The sequence below is a fragment of the Rhagoletis pomonella genome, unplaced genomic scaffold (genome assembly GCF_013731165.1).
Source record: "Rhagoletis pomonella isolate Grant_MI unplaced genomic scaffold, Rhpom_1.0 Rhpom_scaffold_00006, whole genome shotgun sequence".
Taxonomy (NCBI): domain Eukaryota; kingdom Metazoa; phylum Arthropoda; class Insecta; order Diptera; family Tephritidae; genus Rhagoletis; species Rhagoletis pomonella.
The window spans coordinates 76,871,688-76,881,675 of record NW_023458560.1 but is presented as its reverse complement, the minus strand read 5'-3'; the positions used below and the strand labels follow the sequence as shown (position 1 = coordinate 76,881,675).

The following is a 9,988-nucleotide window of genomic DNA, read 5'->3' as shown; positions in this document are numbered from 1 at the left end:
ATATATATATATATATATATATATACATAAACAGTTACGCATTCTCCGACCTCTTGAAGAATTCCTAAATGTCAAGAAGAAAAGCCCCAGGTGTTACCGAGCCTTGAAAGCCTTCTTACCCATCTGCTCCACTCTCGCCCTCCACGTGAGTTTACTGCTCCTAATAACTGCCAGATTTTTGGTAAGATTGGTTGGTCTGCGTTGCATTTAATCTCCTTCTTTGAAGTCCTATCTCTCCTGACTAATAATAAATATCCTTAACAGATCTATTCTGCACGTTACCGTATATTACCAAAAAAATGTTACCACTTCTTGTCATCGCGATTCTAGGTGCGTTGGCAATTTAGCTTTGAAGAATTGTGGAAAAGCTGGCATTGCATATTTCACGGGGCAATATTTTGTTACCAACTTATGAGTTCGTAACAAAATTTACCGGTTACAAGAATAGACCTCTAAATGTGGTTTCGAGTATTTCACTCATCGAGTTTAGCCATCTGCCACAAATCATCAGTGTGAGTAAGATATTTTTTATCGTAAACGTAATATAGGCCGTGATTTAGAGCCTTTTTGTATTTACAACACCTAATGGCCCAATTCATAGTCGATTTATAAAGCAGTTAAAATCTTCTTTATTTATTATGAATTTGGGTGTTAGCCTTTGGATAGTAATGTGGTTTTGTAATATTTAATTCGGTAGAATTTTCTCATCAAAGAAAGAATTTGTCATAAAATTGTATATTTATGTTTTCAATAAGAACGAGGAGGGACTTATATTCGGAAATCTATGTATAAGCACGAAGCCTCGGCAATCTTGATGGTTCAAAAGTAATGCCAACAAAACAAAACAACGAATCTACATATTTAGACACAATCAAATTACGAACTTGCAACCACTTTTCTTCACTCCCTGTGGTTATTCAAAAATAAATGTATCCTAATAACAAAAGCAATAACTCAATAAAAAAGCAGTTAGCTTACGCAGCCAAAGTGACTTCTAAATATGGCTTACCGTAATTTTGATTCATTCTCAAAGTGTTTCATAAAACTCTCACTGGCCGTATGATGATCCACAATTGTAATGTTATGGCTCTGATATGAATGCAACACTGCTATATTTGCCTCAACCACAGCCTTATCCTTCCACAATGAGGTGGGTGTGCGTGTATCCAGATTCATCTTCAACGCAATTGTCTGTAAGGAAAATGAGAAGAAAAAAAAACAATAATGCGAATATTTTATTATAACAAATCGTGTATAAGTTGTGTATTTGTTTTGATTTATTGTGCAATTAAGCTGAAAATTGTATGGCAAAAGAAATACCAGCGGCATAATGAGGAATAAAGACAACGGTGAAAACTTGTTGTCAACCTAGCAGCGGTAATGGTGACGATAAAATTATGACCGATCTGAATACTCTGATCGAGCAGAATGGTTGAGAAGAATAAAATAGGATATGAATGTATTGAAAATTAATGACTTGCCACTATTCACTCAATAAACCTTAAATTGAACCAAGAGGTAGTCAAATAGTGGCCAAGATAAGCTAAGTAAGTCGGTAAGCTCAATGAACTTTGATGGACTTGGGCGAGCGTAAAATATTGACCAAAAATTGTCATCTTTCACATAGATTGTTTGTAGAGCATAGTGAACTATATTTTTGCTATTAAGTACCAAACAAAATTCTAAAAAGCGAATTTTTGGCCCACGCCAGTATGTAGTACACGACTTTCCAACTCGAATGTCAACCTTTAAATTTGTTAGTAGTTCGCAACCAACACTTTCACTCACCTCTAACATATTGCGTCGATTTGTGTCACACAAATTCCGACAACCAATTTCCGTTGACATATACCAACCGCTGAATGTAGTCGCTGTGAACTGGAGGCCACCAACGTCGAAGAGCATCGATGAGACTGCGGGCACGGCATACCAGCGGAGGCCCAAATCAACAAACCACTCGAATCTGGTGGGAAAAGGAAACATATGTATGTATACAGATACAGATGATAGTAAACTAAAATATGTATAGCAGTGGTGCGCTTCCTCAATAAACAATTGCAATTGATGGATGTGTAAACATCATCGTAACTCGAATAAACAAATAAAATACACATGCTCCAGTATATTTACGAATACATATATTTATCAAGTGCATACATATATCATTATTGTGTTTTATATGTATATAAATATTTAGGAGGGGTTTGCCTAACGCTAACAAATTCACTCATACGCACACTTACACCAATTTGTCTTTATGAATCTGTATCTGTGTCGAAATTGCGTGGCAACCGTTATTCAAATAATATTTATCTTTTATTGAGCGGTCGATTTATTTGACTCAACTGGAAAACCGCCAAACCAACCATTGCGGTATTGCGAAAGGCTACTGTGCGATGTGCGTTGAGTCCAAAGGCAAACCAAACGATTTGTTAAGATATTAAGTTCAATGCGGATAACTTCAATCTTTAAGTTGAGTTATTTAGACAGCCCACAAATTGACTAAGGTTGACTGCAGTGCAGAGCTTTAACTGCAAGTTTGATATTTGTATATATTTATGGTCTGACTTTATTTTTTCTCTTCTTTTTTTAAAAGGTGATGATCTACTTATTTAAACAAATTTCTCACACTTTTTTGTGGTTTGGAGATTTTATGTGCTGTACATATGCACATACAACTATGTAAGTAAGGTTGGATATAATTTATCCCATTAATATTAATCAAAGTTACAACCCAACATTTTGTTCTTTGTATATAGATATGCACACAACTTTGTAGTAGTAGCCGGAAACCCCAAATTGACTTTTCAACCACTTAAGCAGGGATCACACGATTTGCATATTTGTAAAGAGTGGTATTGTTTGGAAAGCTTTTACTGAGCTGCACTCATTATCGTTAAAAATTTCTGGAAAACACCACTCTGTGACTGCCAAATGTACAAATGTAGAAATCGTGTGATCCCTGCTTAAGTGCTTGAAAAGTTGTTTTGGGCTCCTCATCTACTTGGACTGATATATAAAAATTGCGCCTAAAACTATACAACATAAAAACCCAACAAACTTTTTCTGCCCTAGGCTGTGTGCCAATCGGTAACTTTTTTTCTGTGGTGAGACGGGCTGAAAAAATTGACTATGGTGTACAAATAAATTGAATTTTGTAGTGCCAAATGCAAAGTAAACTTTTTTCAGTTGAAAACCCAAACAAACGCTCGTGCAAAAGCTCTTCGTCACAAGCACATTTCGTCTCGTAATTCGATATACGAGACGACGAGACGAGCAGTAGGTTCACGACTGTTAGAATCCAAAAGGTGCATGTTTACGTGACGATTTGCTCATTCACGACTGTTACGATTTGAGCCCTGATTTTCATTTGGATTCAGTTTCAATACTTAAAACTAAGCAGACTCATGTCTAGACTGCTTTTCTATGAACCTACGCCCATCTGAGCTCAACCTTGTTGTTAAAATAGAATATCAGAACATGCATATCTGGAATACTAATACCAGCTTAATTGAAAACATTTCGTTACAACGGGTTTAAACCAACACGAACACGCATTTCCACACACACACAAAAATTAAACGCATTTCATCAAAATTTCCATTTACGAAATTATTATTTTTTATTTTTTTAATATTAGAAAAAAACTTACTTTGGATGACTTAAGGGTACTTCCAATATTAATTCCGGTGGATAATCAAAATAGTCCGGATCATGACCATTCGCTGACACAACCAGCGGCAATATATCCCACTCCGTGCCCTTGCCCTTCCAGCCCAATTTGAGGCAAACCTGAAATGAAATAGCAAGCCAAAATATTCAAATAAAATAAATAGCTCAATACACATAAAAACTAGTTCAGAAGGAATTAAAGGCACAAACTGTAAAATATGCAAAATCCCTAAATACGCACACATAACCAAACACATGTGCCCGGGCATGTCTGTACGTGATGACAAATCAAAAAGCCAAATAAAATGTCAATGGCAACCAAAAATTTCTAACAATACCAAATATCGAATTCGCCAGTGAAGCCGCGACCGCTCTTACTGACCAACCAACGTTCGGTCAAATTTGAGCCTGCATCTAAACGGCTTTTATGCTAAATTTAAATAAATATCTAAAATCACTTTGTTGTTGCACGTAATGCGTTAGGTAAACACCAACGGCTATGTTTGTTCGGTGTTGGAAACAACAAGCGGAAGCTGAAGCGTAGAGCACTGCTGCAGATTAGATGGAAATGTTTCCATTAATTGTTTGTACATTCGTATATATGTATGTACATATGTATGTATGCATGTGTGTAAATGTGTTTTACAAGGACATAAATTGAAAGCTGTCCGTTAGCACGAGTGTAGATTTAATGTAAAGTGAGTGTAGTGAGTTGTATGCCTAGTGTATGAGCAGTCATGACGTGACATGGTGTCATTGGGAGAGGAATAGCAATTATGCTTGTATGAATGAATGTTTTTAATATGTACATATGTCGTTTGAACATCTACATACATACATACATCCATACATGCCCTGCCGTGCGCGAGTGTCCCCATGAAATAAAGTTACTAGTTCAGAGATAGTATCTACCAGAACTAGACATGGACTGGTTGCTTTGTTATGCGATGAGGGACACTGAATACTTAAACAACGCAAAGATTTCTGCTGGCAAACGAAGTGTAAAAAATTCAAATCTAACCATGATTCGTTCATCTGTGCAAGCATCAACATGCACGAACAAAGCATTGCGTTGTTATTGTTTAAGCAACATCGGCCCACGGGTCGCTCGGCTACAACAATCGTCAACGAACATTGAAATGCTTGTGGGGCAACTGTCCACCGCTAATGACACCTCCACTAAAAAGTAGACAGTTGAAGCCGTGGTCCGGAGATTGAGCGGGAACTAGTGTTGTCGAAAAAGGAACGCATCCTGAACTATTTTTGGACTATAGAAATCTCCTGCAGGGTAGTGTAGCGGTGCAAAGAGACAGACAAATCCGAATGTTAAATATCAAACATTTTTGTCCGATAGCAGGCGGCCCTCGGCAGTCAATTTATGTACGTATGTAGGTATATTAAGCATGAAGATATGATGGACGCATGACTAACGTGAAAAATTGTTTGAACACTTTTATACTTTGATAAGTTTTTTTTTTTTTTAGATTAAAACAAGTTTGTTTTCGCCTCGCCCAGATAACTTAGGTAGAAAATTTCTGCCCTAGCCGTGCCCTTGAAACAGTCAAATCCGTTTTATATCCACCCCATAGTTACCGAACTTAATAAACTAGGATTGCCTGGCACTCTCAAAATTCGAGCGTTTTTCTATTTTAAAGTTCGCGAAGACCTTGGCTCTCTTTGATCTGCGAAAAAATTGCCATGACTGGAGTCCTTTTTAACCGATTTTTTTTTTACCATAAAAACTCCCCTAGAAGAAGCAAATTCGCCTTTATATACACTGAAGAGCAAAACTGGAACAATAGAACGGAAAGTTAAGTTTGTGGTAATGTACTTCTTCAGTTTATTTACTTTATGGTAATTCAAACTTGCATTTCGCCTTACCGATGTTTAACTAAACGTTTGACCATAAAAATTTTAAGATTCGCATATGGAAACTCAGAAAAAATGATCAAACAAAAATGAACTGGATTGTTCCAGTTTTGCACCCTCTTAGTATTTGCTGAATTTTATAATTCAAAGAGGAATTCTGGCTCATTTCCTGCAATTTCGCAATCAAGGCGCGTTGGATTTTCGCTGTGAGTGCTTTAAGTGCAGAACCCAAGCAAAAAAAAATTTAAAGTTTTTGCAAAACGGTCAGAAAGGCTACGCTATAAAGAAAGAAATCATATCGGCCAAATGTCCGTTTTATGGTTATCTAAACAAGCGATAAAAGGGCGGACCTCAGTCTGCAAGATCAAGAGACCACAAAAATATGCAATTTGCTAGGCTAGGCATATTGGAGGGTCTCTGAATACCAAGAAACTTTGATTCAAAATCAAAAATTACTGCTTTTTCACCACAAAGCAAGTGACTGGACATTATGTAAGACATGGGAACAAGTTATTGCAGCACAAAGATAAAGAGGAGAAAGCCTGCTTTGACATCCAGAAAAATTTGTTTGTCAGAAACGCATTTTTACTAAGAAAAAAAATTGGATTGGTATTATTTTGAAGCGGGAATTTACAAGTTCTTCATAAACGACCACATTATTCGACCAAAATTTACTATTAATTAGGGCACGGCCCTAAATTTTTTAACTCTGAGCATAAAATTAAACGTTCTAAGTCGGAATATTGGTTCAAGTGCTGTGTACCTGCATCAGGGATACGCCTAACGTCCCAAAATATTTAAACTATTAGGCTGGTATGTGTACATTTAATGATGTAGGGCCGTGTTGCGCCTTAGGGAGTAAGAACTGTGGTAAAATCGACGGTAAAAAGAAAAGAGACAACAAATGAGCATTTTCAAAGAATTTGGAAATTTCTGAGGATATTTTCGCAGGCTTTTATCAATTTTAACAGGACAATGATCAGAAATATCCTCCGAAACTGGGGCCAAATAGGTATAAATCCCAAGTTTTTATAATCATGGAGTGACCTGCGTAAAGCCCAGAACTGATTCAACAGAAAACTTATGGACTGTTCAATAGCGAAAATTCGCCCAATCGCATGCCATACCTTAGGCATGGCGTTGAGGAAAATCGGTGCGCGTTCTCAACAGATTTCGTCTAAAACCTGTGCGAAAGTATCCCAAGATGACCATAAAAGCTAAAATATTCAAATCGGTTATGACCAATTTATTAAAAGTCAAGCAAATGGTAAAATTTTAAATTTTTCTTCTTTATTTGCTTGTATTAATTATTGTTTTTAAGGCCTTCTGATGAAATAAACATTGGAAACGTGAATTCCGAAACTAGATTACAAAAAAGTCTTCATATATTGCGAATATATTGCATGAAAATACACATTATGTATTACTGTTCCGGGTTTGCTCCTCAGTGTACTTTTCGTGTTTCAATGTTTTTCGATTGGAAAACTCAGTTTCTCTTTGAACGACCTCTAAATATATTTTTATTTCAAAATACGAAAATTGGGGTATATTGTTTTCGGTATAGAACAATGCTAGGGGGTGAGGACATAAAAATTGCGAATTTTCTTTTTCACTTGCATTTTTGGACCACCCTAATGTACATACGTCTTCTTCGTCATATCGTCTTCATATTCATAGTCTCCGTATTCGTTTTCGTATTCTCATTCATATCCTTTCCGTCATTCGTCTTGGTTTTGGCCTCCGTACTCGTGTCCGTCATCATATACATATGTACATATGTATGTACGCCCTCGTATTCGTCTTTGTCCGTCCGTCGACATATCTGTCTTCTAATCCGCCTCCGTATTTGTCTCCGTTGTTGTTTTAACAGCATACAAAATCCCCAGGGAGTTTTTGGGGAATAATCCTGTAGTGGCAGTCATTGGGCAGATTTGAATCTAGGTCGTTCCGTGAACCCGACTGTCGTGGGAACGTATTGTCTTCATATTCGTCTTCGGTTGTTCCTCATATTAATAATTGTCTTCGTTTGAAACCATAACAACTCTCATCAGGTTTAGACTTTTAAAATATATGTATGTAGATTCCTGTCTAGGCGTATTCTCCTAAGAATATCTCACGGGTATAGTGTAATGTAAATTCTTGCCAAAATGTTCACACGAAGTGGCCGAACAAATGCCGAACACATTGAGCTCTATTTTTGAAAAGATTTTATGATAGATAATTGTAGCAAAGCAATCTAGAGTTCATCTAGTAGAGCTCAATGTGTGCAGGTGAGCACCCAGCTACAGTACATAGACAGCTCTAAAGCAGGCATGTGCCAGTGGGCCGTGACCAAGGGAACATTCTGTATTACCGTAGTTAGAGCATTCTTAACTTTTTAGCCACAGTTATGCGGCACTTATTTAAAAAAAATATAGTAGATAGTATAAATTTTTTAAAAGGAAAGTAATGGGGAAAATTAGGTAATGAACCATGAACCACTTGCATGCCTATATTCTTACAATATGTATGTAAATTTGTCTGACTCACCTCAGTAAACTCAGCATTCATAGGATCCCCAATAATTTTACCATCCGGCTGCTTATATCCAGCATAGGAGATGAGTTGACTATTCCAAATGCGATAATCGTGGCGTCCATCTGTGCGCTGCGGAAATATCGTAATTGCCGATCTGTAGAACCAAATACAAACAAACAAAACCAAATTTGCAAATCTCAAACCGGGAAATCCGTTACAAAACACGATAAAGCGAATGCCTCGGCGGACAAACGTACACAAAAAGGAAGTGAGAATATACATAAATAAATAGAAGGAGAGAAAAGTGACAAATATAATTTTGAGCAAAGTAAATAAAGCAATACAATAAATAAGAAAAAGTTGACATTTGCAAAAAAAAAAAACAAAAACAATATAATAAAGGAAACCAAATTTGTTGCAAACTTTTTTTATTGTTGCAGAAGTTCGAAAAGTTTTATTGAAAATAAAGTTTAACCAACAAATGTCACTAGTTGATTGTATTTACGCTATTTTGTGTCCATTTTTACATTTGTATTTTATCTATTCAAATATGTGCCGGCATTTTTGTGTTGTCCACCATTTAAGCGCAAATCACAAGGCAGAAGATTAGGAAAAAAAACTTACAACAACAATTCCAAACACTTTCGCCTGCAAAGTGTTAAATCGAAATTGAATACACAATCTCGTTTATTTATTTTTTCTCTTTTTTATTCGATTGCTACTTTTTCTCGTTTAACTTTCCCTCGACGTATATTCGGTCAGATATGCAAATGTCAAAGCTTTTCTAATTTTCCGTGTCCTTTTTCCCAATACTTTCCTTTTACCCTGCATACCAGTTAGGTTTTTTTGTGTTTTGCAGTGGAAAAACTATGGAAACTTTTCAAAACGCCTCTTCAGTGACGGTGATTTATTGTCCTGAACTAAACAGATTTTTGTATGTATGTATGTAAGTACATATTTGTGTATGTATGTTACTTATATAATGTGTATTTTTAACCTTTGTGAAATGAATAAATTTCGATCATTAACTACGACAAATGTGTATGTAACACCTAAATAAATATTTAATGTCCCAAATAAACCGTTTCTTTAAGCTGTTCAAGTTGTCGAAGGTGTGGTCCTCTAGAAATTAAGAATTTTGCACAAAAACTAAAAAAAAAGCAAAGCAAAGTTTCATCAAAATTTCACCAATTTTATTCAGAATTATTCAGGGACCGAAATAACAGTTATTGATGAAAACGGTCATTGAGAAATTCACTATGAAAGAAGAAGTTTCCACAACTAAGTGATAAATAATAATCGATGTCTTTTTTCACTGATAAACAAATTTGAAAATAAATTTTTACAATTAAAAAACAGGTAAAAAAACAATTGTTTTTGATTTTTATTTCATATATCCAAAATAACAATCATTTTTGATTTTTATCTAAATAATCTGCAAATAACAGTTATTTTTTATTTTTATATTATATGTCTTGGATAACAGTTATTGATTTTTATTTATAAAAGTCATCAATAAAAATCAGTCACTGACTTTAACTTTTAAAGGTCATCAGTATAAATCAGTCACTGGCTTTTATTTTTTAACACATACGTATAAAAATCAGTTAAGTTATAAGTATGACATAAAAAATAAAAGTGAGTGACTGGTTTATATTGATTACTTTTAAAAGTGAAATTTACTGACTGATTTGTATCGATGACTTTCATAAATAAAGGTGTTCAATAACTGTTATCTAAGGCATGATAATATTTTGATAGTACTACGATACTAGTATATAATATAAAAATCAAAAATAACTGTTATTTGCAGATTATTTAGAAAAAAAATGTCAAAAATAACTGTTATTTTGGATACATGTAATAAAAATCAGAAATAACTGTTATCCAAGAAGTAATTAAATAAAAGTAAAAAATTAAATGAGAAACC

At 35.1% G+C, this 9,988-nt stretch overlaps 1 protein-coding gene across 1 annotated transcript in view; it reads right to left on the bottom strand.

Moving 5' to 3' along the window:
• The window catches only part of LOC118741341 (nitric oxide synthase-like), a 300,680-nt gene that overhangs the window by 258,186 nt on the left and 32,506 nt on the right, over window positions 1-9,988 (bottom strand). Inside the window, exons 5-8 of the mRNA XM_036473278.1 lie at window positions 8,071-8,212; window positions 3,653-3,792; window positions 1,789-1,963; window positions 1,010-1,191 (exon numbers count right to left, since the gene is read on the bottom strand). Of these exons, the coding sequence (XP_036329171.1) occupies window positions 1,010-1,191; window positions 1,789-1,963; window positions 3,653-3,792; window positions 8,071-8,212 (639 nt within the window). The remainder of the gene's footprint in view (window positions 1-1,009; window positions 1,192-1,788; window positions 1,964-3,652; window positions 3,793-8,070; window positions 8,213-9,988) is intronic.